At 46.1% G+C, this 19,780-nt stretch overlaps 3 protein-coding genes across 5 annotated transcripts in view; 2 read left to right on the forward strand and 1 right to left on the reverse strand.

Moving 5' to 3' along the window:
- Positions 1–6,555, forward strand: part of PRKDC (protein kinase, DNA-activated, catalytic subunit) — a 79,319-nt gene extending 72,764 nt beyond the window's left edge. The window contains exons 82-86 of the mRNA XM_082752973.1: positions 632–703; positions 798–999; positions 1,476–1,664; positions 2,238–2,377; positions 3,420–6,555. Of these exons, the coding sequence (XP_082609099.1) occupies positions 632–703; positions 798–999; positions 1,476–1,664; positions 2,238–2,377; positions 3,420–3,624 (808 nt within the window). The 3' untranslated portion in view covers positions 3,625–6,555. The remainder of the gene's footprint in view (positions 1–631; positions 704–797; positions 1,000–1,475; positions 1,665–2,237; positions 2,378–3,419) is intronic.
- Positions 6,556–9,926: 3,371 nt separating this feature from the next.
- Positions 9,927–11,747, forward strand: CEBPD (CCAAT enhancer binding protein delta). The gene has a single exon (XM_082752976.1). The coding sequence runs from the start codon at positions 10,065–10,067 to the stop codon at positions 11,127–11,129; it is 1,065 nt and encodes a 354-aa protein (XP_082609102.1). The 5' UTR covers positions 9,927–10,064; the 3' UTR covers positions 11,130–11,747.
- The window catches only part of SPIDR (scaffold protein involved in DNA repair), a 203,117-nt gene continuing 194,872 nt past the window's right edge, over positions 11,536–19,780 (reverse strand). For 2 of the 3 annotated variants that reach the window (XM_082752975.1, XM_082752974.1), the window contains 4 exons: positions 17,454–17,547; positions 16,071–16,185; positions 15,523–15,576; positions 11,536–13,046 (listed from right to left, as the gene is read on the reverse strand). In XM_082752975.1, coding sequence (XP_082609101.1) covers positions 12,918–13,046; positions 15,523–15,576; positions 16,071–16,185; positions 17,454–17,547 — 392 coding nt within the window. In that variant the 3' untranslated portion in view covers positions 11,536–12,917. Of the gene's footprint in view, positions 13,047–15,522; positions 15,577–16,070; positions 16,186–17,453; positions 17,548–19,780 lie in introns of those variants that run through there. The other variant, XR_014316874.1, reaches the window with a different exon arrangement.

The raw sequence follows: 19,780 nt of genomic DNA on the forward strand, positions 1-19,780 counted from the left end.
GAAGTGAATTCCCAATCTCTCTCATGTTGGCTTGCATCGCAGAGCTGTCCCTGAGCGCACAACTTGGCTGCTTTCAAACAGAGCTTAACTGGAAGCAGGGCACCCAGTGCATTCCAGCTGCTCACAAGCATTTGTTTCACAGGACCAGATGTGGGCTAGCCCAGCACAATCACCCTCCCTCCCCCAGATGTGTATGGCATAGATGTCCTCGGCACCAACCATGTAGCGCTGTTGCCTCCCCTTCTGCAGCACTATTTTCTGGTGTGCTGCTGCGTGTTGCTGGGAGATTCGACTTAGTTTCTCTGCATGGAAGAGACTATCCAACCAGAAAGAGCACAATTGTGTTGCTTTAAAAAGCTTAGCCCATCTACTTAATTTGGGGAAGAATAGACGAAGCTACATGCTATTTCGTAGTAAGAAATTTCAGTCTTGAAAATAACTGCCTGGAAAAAGAAAAGGGGATTCACTTTTAATACCAGATAAAACATTTAGGGCAAACTCTGTGTGTGGCTTGCTCTGTTGTTTCCTGATGTAAACAAACGTGCAGATGTAGTCATGTACATACCTTAACTTCTAACATTCCATGTGCTGTTGCCTCAGTAGCTGACAATACTCTTTCATTAATTTGCAGAAACGCAAGCCGTACAGAAACAGTTATTTCCTTCAAAAGCAGGGAAAGCAGTGTTCCAGAAGACCTGCTGCGGTAAGTGCACTGCTAATGACTGCTCACTGTGAAACAGAAGCTTACTTTTTTTCTTTTTTTCCTGTATTTAACAAATTCCTTCTGTTTTGTTAAGGAGAGCCTTTGTGAAAATGAGCACATCTCCAGAAGCCTTCCTGTCTCTTCGGTCACATTTTGCCAGCTCTCATGCCCTGATGTGCATCAGTCACTGGATACTTGGTATTGGAGACAGACATCTGTCCAACTTCATGATTAACAAGGAGACAGGCGGCATGGTGGGAATAGATTTTGGATATGCATTTGGATCAGCCACACAGGTATGTTTTCTTTAAAAAAAAAATAAAAAAAAATTGTTACAGCTTTTTTTTTTTTTAATTTGCTTTATGCAATTATGAGTCAATTCTCAATACTAAATTTCAGGTATTTCATTTTCATTTGCCATTGTTCTGATTGTAAAATAATATTTAAAAGTTATTTCTGGTTAATAGAACAAAATCTGTGTTTTCAGACCTATAAACTGCTTGTCTGAGGAATGAAATTAAGGAGTTTCATATAAAGGGGAAAGGGAATGAAAAAATACATATTCAGCCTGTGTGATGGTGTTTTGTACAGTGTAACCATGCTTTCAACCACTGTCACTAAATACTCACAACCAGAGCTCTGATGGCACAGTGTGGTGCTGTTCCACCAACCTGCACGTGTTCAGTTAAGTTACAAAGAAGGTTTTTCTAATCCTTTGTTCCCAAGGTTATTTAATTCTTGTTTTCTTTTGACTATCCTTGCCCTTGGTTAGATTTTGCCAGTGCCAGAGCTGATGCCTTTTCGTCTGACTCGCCAGTTTGTTAATCTGATGATGCCAGTGAAGGAGTGGGGTCTCATTTACAGTGTGATGGTACATGCCCTCAGAGCTTATCGTGCAGATCCAGATCCCCTCATCAACACGATGGATGTATTTGTAAAGGAGCCTTCTCTGGACTGGAAGGTGGGTTTTTTTTTCTTTCCTTTTTCCTCATGTAAAAATTCTTAAACTCTAAGAACAAAAGTGATCAAAAAGGAGGTATTTCATGATGCTTGGTCTCAGTGCTTCTTCTGTTGAGTTCACAAAGAAACTGGACAAAACATTTAAAATGACAGAATTTTGTAAGGATGATGATGGACAAGGAAGAGTTGCACATGGCTGTGCTGGTAATGTACCATTCTTTGTGTGATAATCCTAAAAATGCGGTTATCTCTTGAACACATTATGTCACTTAATGGCAGCAGCGTAAGTATTTTCAGCTTTTTGCATTGAGCCCCTTAAATTTTGATAACAGGACTGTATTTATCTAACAATTACAGAGAAACAAAGCATCTGAAACAAACTGCACTTACTTAAGGAAGTCCAATTGTAAATTAAATTTTAAGTCGCAGGCAGCCTAGATACTATCTCAGCACTTCGCCCTCCACTGCATCTCCTATTACGAGTTGCTGGCTTGACTTGGTATGATGTGGCAGCATAAAGGTCTGTTTAAGTATGATGAATAAAATAAATAGAGCAAAATTATTTCCTCTTTAGAACTTTGAACAAAGGCAGCTGAAAAAAGGAGGCACGTGGATTAAGGAAATAAACACATCTCAAGTAAACTGGTACCCTTTGCAAAAAGTCAGCTACGTCAAAAGGAAGCTTACAGGCTGCAATCCAGCAAGAATCACTTGGTAAGATGCTCCCCTTTTGTTTTAAACTGTTCCACTAAGAACTTTGGCAGGCTCCAAAACTTGTCGGCAGTTTTGCTCCCTTCAGATAGAATGGCAGCTAGGAAAAGAAGAGGCAGACAGGGCAAAATATTTTTAGGAATCATTTTGGTCCACATACAAGCTCTCTGAATCATCCTGCCAGCCAAAACACCAGATATCTCCCCAACTGTTCTTGCTCCAGCTCAGGCCTCTTGAGCAGTTTTACTGTTCCTGGCAACAAGTTTGTTCCCACCCTGTAAGCTGGCTTAAAGAACAGCAGTCTGAAGAGTGAGAAACTGTTCCATCTACACAGCTTTTAGGCTAGGGCTAGTATTTAAGAATCTGATGTGCTTCTGCTTGACACTTGTTTGGAGGAGAACCTGAAATAGGTGTAGAGGAGGAATGAAGGTAAGCTGCTTTCCAAAAACATCAAATTCAAACCTGGTGGCATTCTCAGGTTATTTCTGTCAGTCTAGTCAAGTCTGGCTCAAATCAGAACGTCTTCAGAATTCAGTTAAAGTACAATTAATCCCTTCCATCCTCTTTTAAAAAGGCATTCTGGATTAATAAAAAAAAATGGGGGGGGGGAGGAGAGTAATGAAAACAAGGAGAAAGTGAGCCTGTTTTAAAACCATACAAAAACTGAAAAGCGTAAGACTCGGGAGGAGTCTCTTTCGCTGTCAAGGCTGAACTGGAAAAAGCAGCAAAATATTTCTTGCAGACACAAATCAGCAGGGCAGGTAGGGAGATAAATCAGCTTGGATGTGAAGTGCTGTATCCTTCTTCCAGTTAAGAGGTTTTTGACCAGATTTAAATATTTGTGGTAAATATTCACTAGCAAAGGACGCCTGAAATCACCCAGCTTTGATTGGCCAAGACTTCCACAACTATTGAACTCCACGTCTTGAAAAATAAAGCTGCATGAATGGTGTCCAAGTAGCATTTCATAGTTTAAAACCCCCTACCTAAGACTTCCTTGGCTTGTTCCTCTTAATAAGAACTTACTTTTGTGTTCCCTATTTAGTGATGAGCTCCGCCTGGGCTATGAGAAGTCATCCTTCTACAATGATTGTGCAGCTGTGGCTCGTGGTAACACTGATCATAATATCAGAGCCAAGGAGCCCGAGGACGGACTGTCAGAAGAAACCCAAGTGAGATGCCTGATAGATCAAGCGACAGACCCCAACGTTCTTGGCAGAGTCTGGGAAGGATGGGAGCCTTGGATGTGAGGGGTGACTTTCTAAAGCCAAGGGGGATGGACCCCAACGCACAGCTGCAGCCAGTCAGCATTTTAAGGCCAAAATGGGAAAACCCACTTAACCACTTTTATCATCATTGGTTAACTTGACTAATATAGAAAATATTTTTGTATGAAAGCTGTGTTTAAATAGTGATTTGTTTACGTGGTTCTGCACCCAAGCAGCTTTATTGTTTTTGTGTTAAAGTCAGTGTGGAAAGAACTGGCAGGGCCTGCAGAGAGCTTTAAGAGTGATTTGAAAGGCACTCTGATCATTCAGAGGAGAGCCGCGAATCCGTACCCTCTGGACTTGTAGGCATCCTTGTAGTAAAAGTGTGTGCTTTGTGTTTGTTTTTGTTTGTTTGTTTAGAGGCCTTACTGGCAGTCAACTGAAGCCATTCTGCACACACATGAGAACCTTCTAGTTTTACTTAAGAAATAATATCAACAGAAACAGTAAAGCACATGCTAAAAATGATCAGAAAATGGTGTTTAGTTCTAGATACCTAAGGTGTCTGGATGGTTATTTCATTACTGGATAATGAGAAACTAATGATGAGATCGTGCCAGTTTGTTACAGCAGGTTGGCTTTTAACAATCAGGGATTTTAGTCTGTGCCTCTTTACTTCAGAGGTCTATGCTCCTCATGTTTTATTGATTCCAAATCAGTTGTTTGGCCAAAGCCAGACATTGGCGCTGGCAGCACAGCAGAGTACTGTAAGCTTCTTGCTGTAACTGCAGCACAGCAGAATAATGTCTGCTGCACTTTGGTGTTTACTCATGACAAAGCTGAGAAGTCATGCAAGAGTTGGCTCTTACTCTCTGGCAGCCGGTTTTCAGGTAACCTTGGTGGCAAATGCAGTGCAGCACAGACAGCAAGGTGGCAAGATTTTTTTTTCTAAAATATCGCAGTTGTTTATTACCTGTAATTCACTGTCAAAGATATCTTCCATTTATGTTTTTAATAATTATCATAAAAGGTATAATAAAAATGAGTCTTTGCCCTTTCACCACCTACAAGCTCTCCTTCCTGCCTCTGTGGCAAGGGGGTAGTCTCAGTCCTGTTGAGGCTGTGGCTGCCTCTGGCACCGATTTCAAGCGAACCTTGCAGCTGGAGAGCAGAGGAATCTGTCCTTGGTAAAGGCTGTGGAAGTCTCAAGACTGGGAAGTCTGCTGGCAGAAAACTAATGAATAGGGCAAAAGCTGTTCAGTAGTGCTTTTTTTTTTTTTTTTTGGTTCTAAACATTTTCCAGCAACTACTGTTTTTTACCTTGCTTCTTATTAAATATGATCAATTGTTTGTCAATACTTAACATTATGAATCAAAAATTCAAAATCTTTATATCGGATTTATTTATTAAAAATACTGTTCACTCGTATTTTTGTAGAATAAACATTACAGATAAGACCGTTTATTTAAAAATAAAAATAAACCTTGAGATTTACTGCTTGCTCTTAAAGTTGATTTAGGGCACTTTAATCACTGAAAACACCAAAATTTACCCACTTATGCAGGTGATGATGAACAGACAGGGTTTTTTTCCATAGGTGTGCAGTATAGTTATTTTTATATACACATGTGTGTCCTGCGTCTCGGTGCATTTAGTTCTTTTCATCTCTGGCACCAATAAAGCAGGTGGCATTATGACTAACGATTGGCTCTCTGAGGCAGCCTGGGTTTCTTGGTGTCACTGCAAATATGAGAAAGTTAAAGCACAATAAAAAGCTACATGAAAAGGCGAAGGGACATTTAGAAATGAAGTGGCTGATCATACGAGGTGTTAAATTGCACTTTTGGCACATACCTTAGATATTTACTAGGTACTTTGACCCGTACCATGGCGGACAAAGTTCAGGTTTATAGTTTAACGAGGCTCTTTGTGTAATGACTTTTGATACCATCGGCAGCACAACTTCTCTGCTTCCCTAGCCCATGCTGCTCAGCAGGGCTTGATCCAAAGCTGATTGAGGTGCCCTGAGCTGGAGTGTAGAGCGGGGTGGAGCAGGGGCACAGCCCTGTTCTTCCAGGTGAGAGAGGCTGTAGTGAACCCACATCCTTCTCCTCCCCTCCTCTCCCTCCTGTCAGCATCCAGAGGTTCTTGGGCCAGGCAGCAAGCCTCAACTGCTAGGTGACAGTAGCGCTGACAACACAGAAAGCTTAGAACATTCCTACAACATTTAAGAAATAAAAATCTCAAAATAGTTAAAAAGTTGGTTTTGGCCCTAAAGTAAGTGTTGTAATTTGAAGCCACAGCTACTTCACTCTTTTTAGTGATGTATTTGTCATCTTCACAAAGCAGCTCCGGAGCAATGTCAGCATCATACCGCTGCCTCTTCACCAGCAGAAACCATTCCCATGCAAAGTAAGTGCAATTACCCTAATGGAGGAGTAAAAGACTGGGCTTTGTCTGTGCAGCTAAATAAGTCTGAAAATAACTTCCAACATATGTAAATTGCAGCTGCCTTCCCCATTTGAGTGCTCTAAATAAAATACAGAAGTTAAATGGAAGGGCTAAAGCTAAAGCCAACCTGTGAACTAGCAAGAAAAGTACTGACATAAGGAAAACCTCAAGTTGCTGGGCTGCATGCTTTATGGGGTGGTTTTGTTCAGTTTCCAGAAAGAATTAGGATGATGCGTGTCTCAAAGTCAGAGACAGCCTCAGGTCTCATGATGCAAAACTAAACTTTGCAACTATCTACAGGTATGGTAGGCTACTTCTTTCCTGGATTAAATAAACAGATGTGGACTGTATCTGGGAAATCATTAATTGCATCTAAAAGGCTATATAAACCATTAGCATCTATTCTTTGTAGATTTTTCTTAGTGTACTGAGTAGTAATCCTGTTTAAGCTAGTCATCACCATCTCTGTCAGTCTTATTTCTCTCTAATTAAACATCATACTGCTGAACACATAGGAAAAATCTAGCTGCAACCTGCAGCAGCCTGCAGTGTCATTTCTTAGATGAAAAATAAATTCATGTATGCTGCTTGTCATCCTTGTGATTTTCTGTAGTCCCCACCACAGCCCCTCAATTTAAAGGTTAGCTTGGGGTATTTGTGGCTGAGCTTTGGTATAGCACCAACATGCTTTTGGGTGTGGGAAGGAGCCTACAACATCTCCACAAGTACAAACTCCTTGGGCTTCTCTTCAGCTGTGGAAAAAGGAGATTCCTGCATCTCCTATGTCCTCGTAGCAAAGGGCTTGATCAGCTGCTTCCTGGAGTTAGGGAAGTGAGGTTCTACACTTGAAGAAACTTCTCCCCAACCCACATTTTTCAAAACCAAGGAGTTAAAGCAGGGATTTATTACCACTGCTTAAAACTCTTCCCCACCACCACCAAGTGTTGACCCACGAATGAGGGTGTGTTGAGCCATTTCTTTAACACTGTACATCTAATTTGTAGATGCCTCGAGGTTTAAGGAATTCATTTTTAAGCTACACAGCTTGCAAGAAATGGCACTTAGCACAAAATGGTGGCATGCTGGTCATCCTCCACAAACCCTGGCAGCTTTCCTAGTACTGAGCCAAAGCTACCAAATAGCTGTATCTTGCCTTAAACCAACAGCACATGGGTAGGGTGTTTAGTTGGTTTGGTTTTCTGTCCTGTTTGGTGGGACGGGAGAGGGTAAGCAGTGTGTGTGTCTATTGCACTCACAGCGTGTGACACTGAAAGATTTCATTTGGTTAGGCAGAAGCCATAGCTGCAAATTCGGTTGTGTGACATCCCTGTTGGAACCAATGCAAGCCTTTTACAACCTTTACGATTCTGTGATTCTAAGGGTTCACAGAAGAGTGTGAGAGCACAAGGAGGCCGGCCTTTGGTCCTGCCCCATCCCTGGGAACGTATTGTCAGATTTTTGCCTCTCCCTGAGCAATTTGCACCTCCCTGCCTGTGTGTGCCATTCCCTTGGCTCTTCCTGGCTTGCAGCCTGTGCCCCAAACACCCGTGTGTGATCTCCTGCGAGGCCGAGCCCCTCGCACTGCCCTGCTGCTGCTGCGGCCTTGCTGCCTCACCGCAAGGCCACCATGGGCCCAGCCTCGCCTGGCTCCTGCTCCCCCTGGCGCAGGTCCTGCATGTCTCACGGGGCTGCCAGAGAGAGCACGGTGAGAAGGACAGGGAGGATTAAAGCAAGGCTGAAGCCTTGCCCTGGTTCCTCTCCTTCCCTGCAGCCTGCCCCCCTCTTTATTTCTGTGATTTTAATCCCTGCCCCCTCAAGGGCTCAGCCTCCTGGGATTCACAGCCTGGCACTCCAGACCGAAGTATTATTTTTCCTCTCCAACACCTCTTGGAGAAAAGCTTCTTGTCCTTTCTTGCCAGGTTTAAATGCTCCTCTTTGCTCAAGCAGGAACTTTAAACAGGTTTTACAGAAAGCTTTCTGAACTTCAGATGCTTAAAATGTTTCTTACTGCTCCTTAAAACTTACCGAACCCTGGAGAGAAGCAAGGATTTGGTGGCTCAGGTACTTGGCAGTCCGGGTGAGGGATTCAAGTTCTTGCGTCTGCTTCTCTGCCCGTGAGAGCTGATCATGAGCCAGCACCGTGCCCTCGCTGCTAAGGAGGCTCACGGGTGCCTTGGTGCATGAGGCAAAGCTCTGCCAGCAGGTAGCACTGCTTTATGTGCAGGTGATGGAGCACCGGCACAGGTTGCCCAGCGAGGCTGCGGAGCTCCTCCTTGGAGCTCTTCAAAAGCCACCTGGACTGAAGTCCTTCATTTTGGTGAGCAGCAAGTATCACTGACTTACCTGCTCCTGGATGCTTTGCTGCAGGTGTACTGAAACCCCAGTGCTTCACACCATGACCCACACAAAGCTGTGCTGAGGGCTACTCTTGTCAGGTGGGCTCAGCAACAAACACAACCAGCTTAGCTTCCAGCTGGGGTGATGGGTGGGCTGCGCAGAGTCATGCAGCATTGATATACCCCAGTGCTGGATGTGTGTGTGGATGGGACAGGGTATAACAACACACAGAACTGGATTTGGGTGTTTGGGCATACTGTTTTTTGATGTGGACAAAGAGAATTGTCCGGGGGGAAAAAAAAAAATCTACTTTTTGTCACTGTCAAGTTGTCAAATTCAGTGCCTAATGCTCACCTGGATGCAGGCTGCATGATCAAGCCCCCGAAGAGCAAAGCCCGGTGTTCCTGTGAATTTAATGGCAGTGCTGTTCTTGCCGGAAAAGCAGAGCCTCTCCCTGCCAAACCTCACCTGCCAGACGGGGCACACTTAATGCTGCTCTCCGAAGTCTTTGCCCGAGGAGTTTATAGCTAGACGGCGAGTGTACAGCAGTCCTGTCCCAGCTATTTATAGCCAATATATGGCTATATGGCTAGCAGTATATATTGCCAATATATTCACGCTTCGGCAAACAGCGGCATAAGTAACTAAATAAACCTAAAAAGAGAGCTTCCGAAAGTTTTTTTTTTTCTTTGGGTTGGTGACAGCCCCCGCGGTGCCTCAGGAGGGCGCCTGGGTGCTGGGGAGCGCAGCGGGACTCGCGTGGGGCCGGCAGGAGCCGAGCCTGCGGGATTTCGGGCAGGGAACAGGGGATGTCGTGGCCCCGGGGGGGGTGGACGGGGCGATGCGGGGAGGGGGCAGGCGCCGGGGGTCCCCTTCCAACCTGCCCCCGTCCCCCCGGGGCCACGAGGTGGCAGCGCTCCGCACCCCGCCGGGGGAAGCAAACAGGAGATAGGGGCTGGGGAGAAAAGAGAGGGAGGGGGGACACAGCGGTGCCGCCTCACCTGCCCGAGCGGGAGAGCTCGGGGGTTTCTAATTTAATGTAAATTTATATATTTAAATATATATTTTTTAAGGGTCGCCGGGCAGGTGCCGCCAAGGAGGAAGGGCTGAAGGGGGGCAGCGCCTCTCCGCCTGTCTGCGCGCACCCCGGGGGGGGGCAGGAGGGGACGGGACGGGACGGGACGGGACGGGACGGGACGGGACGGGACGGGCCGAGCCTCCCCCTCCCGGCGGGGCAGCGGCGGAGCCCGGCCTCCGCACCCCACCCGCTCCCGCCCCCGGGTCCCCGGGGGTGCCGGGAACACCCGCTCCCCGTCACTGGGGCAGGAGGCGGGGCCGGCTCCGTATAAGAAGGGACCGAGCGGGCGGCTGCGCTCCCAGGTCCCGCGACGCGCTGCCCCCGCCGGCCTCCAGCCGCCGTCCAGCCTCGCAGCCGCCGCTCGCAAGGGGAGCAGCGCCCGGCCCCCGGGAGGCGAGGCGAAGCCGGGGCAGCAGGAGCAGCACCAGCAGCAGCACCAGCAGCAGTAGCAGCACTAGCAGCAGCACTAGTACCAGCACTAGTACCAGCAGCAGCGGCAGCAGCAGCAGCCACCTGCGGAGGCTGGAGCTGCGGGCGGCGCGCAGCAGCAGCGGGTGGTGCCCCCGTCCCGGAGCCCCCTGGCCGCGTCCTTGCGGCGCCGCGAACCGCTCGCCCATGAGCGCCGCCGCCCTCTACAGCCTGGACTCGCCGGCATGCTATAGGAGCTGGTGCCTGGAGCCGGCCAACTTCTACGACGCCAAGGTGGGCAGCGGCGGCGGGCCGGGAGCCGCCTGCAAGCCGGGCGGCCGCGGGATGAGCGGCGACGAGGCCGGCGGCGGCGGCCCCGGGGGCAGCGGCTCCAACCTGGCCGAGCTGAGCGCCGCCGCGCCGGCCATGTACGAGGACGAGAGCGCCATCGACTTCAGCTCCTACATCGACTCCATGTCGGCCGTGCCCAACCTGGAGCTGTGCAACGACGAGCTCTTCGCCGACCTCTTCAACAGCAACCACAAGCCCGAGCGGGGCGGGGATTACGGCGAGTACCTGCCCGCCAAGGACCTGGGCGCCGCCGTCGGCTCCCTGCTGGGCGCCGAGCCCCGCGCCGCCTCCTCCGCCTCCTCCTCCTCGTCCTCCTCCTCCTCCTCCTCGGCCGCCTCCTCCTCCTCGTCGTCGTCGTCGTCGTCGTCGTCGTCGTCCTCCCGCGGCGCCCTGAAGCAGGAGCCGGACTGGAGCGACAGCGACCTCTCCTCGTCGCTGCTGCCCTCGCAGATCGCCACCTGCGCCCAGACCATCATGAACCTGAGCGGGCAGCCCACGCCGCCCACCTCCCCCGAGCCGCCGGGCAGCAGCTCCCCGTCCAGCTGCAGCACCCGCTCCCCGGCTCCCCCCGGCGCCCCCCTGCCCTCCTCCGCCGGCCCTGGCCCAGGGGGGGCTCCTCCGCCGGCGACGGCAGCGGCCGGGGGCAAGGAGCGCGGGGGCAAGAAGTGCGTGGACAGGTTTAGCCCCGAGTACCGGCAGCGCCGGGAGCGCAACAACATCGCGGTGCGCAAGAGCCGCGACAAGGCGAAGCGGCGCAACCAGGAGATGCAGCAGAAGCTGCTGGAGCTGTCGGCCGAGAACGAGAAGCTGCACAAGAAGATCGAGCAGCTCACCCGGGACTTGACCAGCCTCAGGCACTTCTTCAAGCAGCTGCCCGGCGCCTCCTTCCTGCAGCCCGCCGCGGGCACCGACTGCCGGTAACAGGATTTTGGGGAGGGGGGGGAGAGCCCGGCGGGACCGCAGGGACGGCGCCACGGGGCCGTGGCTGGATGCACACATACCTCAGGGGCCGCGGGGACGAGCCGCGGGGCCGCGCAGCCTCGGGCCGGGCGAGGAGGACTGCGAGGAAGAGGAGGAGGAAGAGGAGGAGGAGGAGGAGGAGGAGGAGGAGGAGGAAGGAGCGGCCGCGGTGGAGCCCCCGCCGGTGCGCGGCCGCTTCCCGAGTGCCGCGGCGACGCGGGGCGATGCCTGGGTCTTTCACCGCGAAAAACTCAAACCAAAAAAAAAAAAACAAAAATAACCCAAACCAAAAACCCACCCACCCTACCCTTCAAAAAAAAAAGAAGCTAAACGCCTTTTTTTTTTTTTTTTCCCCTTTTCCCCTTAAATTATTTTTGTAATGGTAGTTTTGTTTGTCTTTTCTACATTTTACTCGTACTGATGCAGCTATGGTACATCTGTTAACATGATTCAAAGCCCTCATGTATTTTAGACGGTAGGATGACAAAGACTGAGCATGCCCGACCTTTTATATCAATTTTTACAGCATTTCTAAGAATAATAATAATAAAACGAAACAAAAAAAGCGTTTGAAACCAAGTCTGCTCTCGTCTGCCGTGTGTCCTGCGGGCGGGGGGACAGCAGGGAGGGTGGCGGGGATGGTCCCTTGGGTGGCACCGGCCTGGCCTGGTGGGGAGGCAGGTAAGGGGCGGGGAGGCTGGGGAAAGAAACAAAGAGGGCTTGGAAAAAAAAGGGGCTCAAAACTTGGCCCTTCCTTTAGCATCCTCTGCGTACACCAGCCAGGCTTTCCACCCCTGGCCACGGGAACCAGCACCGAAGCAGCCAGGTTGCTGTTCCTCTCCTGCTGGGACCTGCACAAAACCATTCACTCCTCATCCTCTGACCTGGGAGATTTTTGTAAATTACCACGGAACGGGATGAAAAAAATCCCTAATCTCAGCCTGAGCTCTCACATCAGTTCTCGTATCGCTTCTCAGACGACGACCGCATGGGAATACTTTGGTGTTGTCTGACGGGACTGTTAGACCTGTGATCGGCCTCTCCATACGGTCAGGGTGAGGACAGTGGTGTGGCCGACAGAGCACTTTACTCTTTACACGTAACACAAACTGTACAATGAAACACCCGCTCTGTGGGAAGCTACAGATAAGGTGGTACTTCCATGCTTAGGCAGCAATCGGCTGTGAAACATTAACTTTTTATGCTTGATGCTTTACAATACGCCTTGTTCAAATCTCTGTCACATTTATTGCAAGCTGATAACAAACACTACAATTTACAATTAGCGATGGCACCGTGGCAGGCAGGCGGGCAACACTTCGGGAATCTGCCGGTGAAACCCTCGGCTTACATCAGCGCTCGTGGCGAACAGCAAGGTGTTCATTTCAAAAACATCAGTAAAATAATTTCCATCGACATAATAAATACAGCATTATAAAACAAAAATAAAAATCACAACCGTTCAAAATTCCAGAACAAGACCTTTCACGCTCCAAAACAAAAAACGCACCGAAGAACCGTGGCCTCAAATCCTGAACCGATCAGAAAAGGACGAGTTCGGAAAGCCGAACAGATTTTTATAAATACATTTCTCAGTGTTAGCACACTGTGCGTTGTAAATCACAGTTTTAATAAACTATCTTAGTACTTATCGCACTCCCATTACACATTATCTGTGGCAACAGTTAACAGATAACCACATCACAAAGTCCACAGATACTGTAGTAGCTGACTGCAGTTCAGTCCAGTTCAGTTTCTTACAGCTTCCAGAAGAGCAATTTCCTCCAGTCCAACGCAGTTCGGCTGGCTGCTCGCGGAGTGGACGTAGCAGCACAGCAACCCCACCTCCTTTCCCAGCACGCTCCTCACCTCATAGCTCTGGAGTGATAAAAGCATGTTGATTAAAACAAACAGTCCCGTACATTCTGTTCTGAGCAGCGCTCGGCTCAGAAGACGCAGGGTGCGAGGTCCTCTTCCAATAGACAATTTTTTTTCAAGCACTCGGAAAGTGGCGATAGGACTGATGGAAGGAATGAACACACTGCACTCGGGATAATTAGCTCTCGCTCCTGTGTAAAGTGCCACTTCTCTACCAGGCTTTCAAAAACTTGTTTAAAAAAACAAAAAAAGCTACTGCAAGCTTGAACTCTGTCTTGCTGAAGTGTAAACCTTTAGTGCTTTCTCACACTGGTGGGATTTCACACACCATGGGAATGTGCACATACAGCATGTCCTGATTACCTTAGCCAACAGACCCATTGAAGGAAAAATGTTATGTAGCTTTCCATTGTCCATCCCCTTCCTGCTTTATGTTGCATTTTACATCACGTCGTGCCTTGCTTGCAATCATTTGCACCTACACGGCTCCCCTAGTTAGCGAGCGGAGGGGCAGGTTAGCTGTCCTGCTGTGATCTGTGTGGGGAAGGGGTTGCGGGGCTGGGGTGACCGCTCTCAGATGACAGAGAGCACGATAACACAAGAACTGGTGACACTGACTGCAGGCACCTGGCTTGAGAGGGTCTCTCGGAGCAGCTTCACCTGCATTTCTTCCGTCTGCGATACTTACCTAGGACCAGCCTCTGACCATATGCGGTGACCACATCTGCTGCCTGATTCGAGGTACAAATACCTCTTTTTTCCCCCCAGATTATTTTTATCCTAGACCAGTTCTGCAGTCTGACTCGCCGTGCAGCTGCACAACCAGCCACATTGGTCCGACTGCGGCGCTGCCACAAGGTAGGAACAAGCGGCCAGGGGCGGCTAAAACCAACCTCACTGCCAAAAGAAGTAATTAGGAGACTACACCCTTAGAAACTTCAGCAGCACTGGCCAAAAAAAAAAAAAAAAAAAAAACACAAATAAACAAACAAAACAACAACAACTGAAGTGGTGTTTCTTGTGATTAATCTGCGTGGAGACATGCTTCTTTTTAAAATGCAGCAGTTCTGAGATGGAAATGCTTATGAAAAAAAAGGGAAAAAACCATCCCTGCATTTCAGCTAGGAAAAGAAACACCACCACCAGTTTGTTTGTAAGGTGCCAGTCTTCTAGATGGCATTATAAAAACTGAAACGTGACAAAGAGGTTGTCTGAATGCTAATAAATAGAAAAAGGATTATGTTTTGTCAGCCTGGAACAAACCAGACACATCCTCTAGAAGAGCTAGACTTGACTGCTATTAGAAGAGCAAATGTATTTTGGAAATTTCTCATATCTCTTTGCTTAAATGAAATATACACCCTCGCGCGTAAGAATTTCCAAGAAACTTCCACGTTAAATATCATCCATAAATCACATTAAAACCACAGGGATGTAACTGCAAAGGACTAGGAGACCGTGTAACAGAGAGAAAGCAAAATGACCCCAATGCATGTCACCTAGCTGAAGACATTTAACGAGGATGATTAATTAGGTAGAGGAGCAGACCTTTGTACCCCCTCTCCAGCACAACAGAGGGGGGATCTCCAGCTCCTACCCGGGCTTGCCCCCTTTCTGAAGGTGCCGCTCCTCCTCTACTGATCACCTGGCAGCCAATGACAGCCCCGCACCTGCCCTCAGTGCCTCGCTTACCTGTGATAAATCTGGGTCACTGTGCCAAATGTCAGGGCCCTGCTGATAGCTCCGACTGAAGGAGTAACTACTTCGCGATTACATAAACTGTACTTTAGCCCATGGAGCCCCGTGCATTTCGTTTATACAGATCCCAATTGCAAAGTATTACTTTGCATGCATTTTGCTTTTTTTTTTTCTAGTATTACCGCCCGCCAGTAATTTCATACTTGTGCTGTTAGAAAGCGGTTGTGCTTTATAGGGTTTAGAAGCCTGGAAAAGTAGCACGCTTGGACTGCGTCCTTGCTGCCTTTGGATTTTCAGCCAGAAAACGGAGTAAAGCCTAGCACTGCCCATACTGGCTCTGAACGTCTGGACACACTGCTGTTTGCAGATAGCTCTGCAGATCCATGTCTGAGCTAATGCTGTCTGTAAATCCCGTCAGTGGCACCCCTCTTCTCTGCTGGGAGCACACTAACACGCTTCAAATCCACTCAGTCCCAGGCTGCACACGAGAAAAAAAATGTATTTCCAGTGAAATCTCCTATAGCTCCTCTTGTGGATCTGAAAAGAGCTGCCTGGAAAGGTGGTGGAGTCTCCATCCTCGGAGGTTTTCAGGATCCTGCCAAAGTCGTGGCTGACCTGACCACATGTTGGCAAGAGCCCAGTGTGAGGGGTTGTCAGACGACCCTGCCATTTCTGTGGCACCAATACCTTCTCGCCCAATTCACAGCACCTCCTGGACTCTGTCTCTATAGTAAGTTACGCAGTTAAACTCTCTTTCATCAACACCTACTATACGTACCCCATCCTCACTGGCAGCAGACTTCAGGAGAGAAGAGATTGTTCTTTGTAGCAGCTGGAACGGGAAAATTAACAGGTTTTGTTCATGACAAAAATTTTATGTATAGGAAGACACTGTATTTGCAGATTCAAACAGTCACATTAAACAAAGATTAATGATTTCAATAGCATGGTTTTGTTTCTCCAGCCATAAAAGAAGAGGAGAGGTGAGACAAATGATGCTCAGGATGGGAGCCTGAAAGTTTCCCAAGTGCCCAACCCAGCAAAGCCCTTCAATTGGACCTGATGCATTTGACATTTTGGAAACCCTGGGGTGAACTCAGTGACTGTGTTACTTGAACAAGACCTGGGAATTGGATTCTCAGTCCAATGAAACACAAGCCTAGCACCAGATTAAATTATGGGGTACTCTTACATCTTCTTTTTTTTTTTTTTTTTTTTTTTTTTTTTGTAACAGAGCTGTTTATAAAAGTGTAATTTAGAGTAGCTATGTGTCTACATATCTAGCCTCATTATACTCAATAAATGTTAGCTCATTTCGTGCCATACCTTTACTTTTACTGTACTTTGAGATCGGGATGGACAACTCAAGAAGACTTCCAACTGCATTTTCAAAACTGGTGAAACAACAACTTCAGAGCACTGGTTGCAATACAGCAATCCTCTGAAGCATGCAAATAATGATGGAAAAACACAGAGAACGGAAAAGTTATCAATCACAAAATCAAAACACAAACAAAAAACAACTTGCTTATTCTCTAACTGCTTTGCTGGTAGTAGACTTGTAGTAGAAAAGCCTGGTTCAGAGATTCAGCTGATAACAGCGAATTGCTCTCCTCTGTTGGTGGACCTGAGTGACTTTCTTGGAGGACCTAAACTCTTCTAGCAAAAGGAACTTCTTTTTATAACTTTCAGCAACATGGGGGGGAGGTTGCTATTTATAGATAATGCAATCAAATATTAATCTCATAACCTTCTAAAAGTTATGGTGACAGGGGAAAAATAAGGTATAGATTTGGCCTAAATGACTTGTTGATTTAGGTCCTCATTCAGCAGACACTCAACATTTACAGCACACACTTAGGCCATATGCAGAAAATTAAGCACAGCCATAAGGGCTTGTTGGAATATGGTCTTAAATAAGTGCTGATGCTACATTGTTCTCCAAACAAAGCAAAAGTGTTCTTGAGAATATACTAAAATAAAATCACAAACAACACTACTATGTGTACAGGCATACCTCCTGGTTTTCTGCATGATAGTGTAATATAGGACAATAATTATGTTGCTATATTTTCAGCTTTCCCCCCTGAGGTTATACATAACAGACCATATGCAGTAAAACTTCTCCTATTTAGGAAAATGGTGTATGTTTCAACAGGATTGAAGTCACCCTGCTTCTCCTTATGCTGTTTGTAAGCTTTTCCAACAGGAAGAACCCCCTTTCCTTCTTTTTATGCTCTAACTGGTCTGCATTTTCCATTTATGTAAAATACAGCTCAGATCACAGTGCGGCACAAAACTGAGGTGAATTAGTGGTATGCAGGGTAACAACGCTGGGTAGAAAAATGTTGGTACACAAGAAGCTACTTTTCAAGGAGCTTAAAGCCAGGCCTGTGATTTATGTGGTGTGTTCATTAAAACTACTACTATTACAATGCAGAGGGGTATGAAACCTTTTTAAGCAAAAAATTAGCTTGGAAAAACACGGTGACTGCAAATTCAAACCATTTCATATCTTCTTGTATCATTCTTAATAAATTAATCTAACCTTGCTGGCTTTATCAGTTCATCAGCAATAAAAATACTACGTCTTAGTTCTAGGAAGGAACAAAGTGCAGTCTGTGCCTGCAGGAATTATTGCATCACCTATTGCTGTTATGGCTACATCTGCAGAACACCTGGAATCCTAAGGAGCACCCTGACTCTCACCTGTCCCGGGGATACAGTTCCAACTTTCCATTGCCACATCTGTCACACGTAGGCCAGGAGAAGGCAGTGCTCTCATTAACTCCGACAATGGTACCTACAGAAAACGAAATCCTTTTAAAATACTAAATGCAACCTAGCAAACACAGGCACACAAAAAAAGGGTCATGTTTGACCCTTTTATATTTTCATCTCAAGAATAAGACTCTTCCTTTCTTGGGGTCAGAGCAAGCCTAAGCTTCTCCAGCAGTCTCATTGCCTTCTCCTACATCCATCCACCAAGGAATGACAGCATGGCATTTTAAAAATATCAAAAGGTGGATATTTGAAGATTAACTTTCCAAACAGGCTCATTTGTTCTGTTTTGAGGGTTTTATTGCTCTTCTGTTTTGTTTGCTTGTTTTGTTTGTTTGCTTGTTTTGGTCTCATTGGTCCTGCAATATGTCCTTGGCAATAAGGAGTTAGAAAAATCATCAGGCCAGATTGTTTGATATCAATATTTAGGAAACACAAACCAATTAGAAGACACAATCGTTTTCAAAAACAATTATGCAGGTTAAATTCCATTACCTATAGAGTTATTCTTCATTTATACTGATTTAAGAGAGATTAGATCTTTCCCACTGGTTTAAGTGTGTGCCTAAGAAGGGAATGCCAAAGACATTTAGGACTGTTATAAGGGGCTTTGATTCTTTTGGCAAGAAAAACATTCTGAGTTTTATGAGAAGCCAGTAAAGACTTTTAAACACTGTATTATGCCTTATGGTAATGGTATGCTGAAATAATTAGCATTGTTTATGGAGAAAATACTTAAAGTATTTTGAACTATACGTAGTGGATCAGCTCTAAGAACAAATTTACCATAAAATAAACTCTCAGTCTGGTACAAAAGATGCAAGGACTAAAAATTCCAGCTTCTTTTGAGCAAGAACCTTGCAGTTATGTAATATGTTCAATGAAATAAGCCCTTGGAGACTAGGGAGCATTCACACTGTCTGTGAAACAGGGTCTTAATCTTCAGCTTTCCTGACTCTCCTGAGACAAGGACTGTCAGAGACAAGGATTGTCAGAAAGGAGGGAGCTACACGTAAACAACAAAACCATATTCTCCTTCAGGAATTCAAAGGACAACAAGTCTGAAGATCAGGAAACCAACTTCTCAACTATTACATTTATAACCCAATCTTCTCTCTCTCTCTCTCTCTCTCTTTCTCCGCCCCTTCCATGGATTACACTGCAATTCTGTGTGTTTAACCTCTTGGGATGTAACAAAAATAATTTTGATTCTCCAGTTCCTGTTATAACCTGTGAGTTTCTATTGGCATTTGCAAGGTAAATGATTCCTGCCACAACAGAGGCATGTTTTCTTTGCTCATGGAAAAGAAAAAAACTACAATTTTGCTGGCTATGTTTTCTTTTTTTACAAAAAAGTCACTATTTCGATTAAAAACAAAAACCTTTTTCTGACTGATCTGTTTCTCTCTAAGCCTTTTAATTTTTCCCTCAGTGTTGTGCTATACTGCAACTGTGGAATGCCAGTGCACAAGTAACAGAATTACATCTGAAGATGAACCAGGATCATTCTGAGATTAGGTCTACGGGAGAGGTTTATTTTGATGAAAACAGAATTCCCTCATGAAACCACCAGAGATCACTGAAGTCAGAACAAACATAACTCCAAACAGCAACAGATCTAATAATCCAGTGACAGCCTTTTGCATCCTGTATGCACAGTGATCACTCAAGTTTAAGCAGCTGAACAGTTTCTTTGTCAAGAATTTATATTTTGCTTGATTTTCACAAACCTTTTGGATATTCTCCCAAGATCCTATTTTTTTAAATGGAAATGCACATAGCCAAAATTAGGTTTTTACCTCTACTCTATTTTTCTGGGCTGTGGCTGACATCATTAAGAAGAGACTGACAATAGCTCAATCAGGACAACACCTGGAAAAACAGGTCTCGAGTGAGGAATGCAAAGGAGGATTAAAGTAACACTCTGGTTGAAATGTTTGAAAAATGAATATAGATATTATTATTTTTTGCCAATCAGTTACCCTGATTAATAGATAGGAAGGGAAAAATTTCAACCCAAAAGAGAGAGTGAGGTAACATGATTTACTCCATTTTGTTCAGGCTGTTACAAGGGAAACAGAAAAAAAAAAAAAACTGAGTAAGGGCTTAAATATGAAAACATGCAGTGTCAAAATTCAATCACTGGATGTGAATCATACACTAGGCAAACATCATTAATCATGTAATATTCCCGCACAACATATGTGGTATGAACTAAGTAGAATTTGCTCATAAGTATGGTTAGGAGGAGAAGT

The sequence above is a fragment of the Aythya marila genome, assembly GCF_965140915.1.
Source record: "Aythya marila genome assembly, chromosome: 2".
In the NCBI taxonomy this organism is placed as follows: Eukaryota; Metazoa; Chordata; class Aves; order Anseriformes; family Anatidae; genus Aythya; species Aythya marila.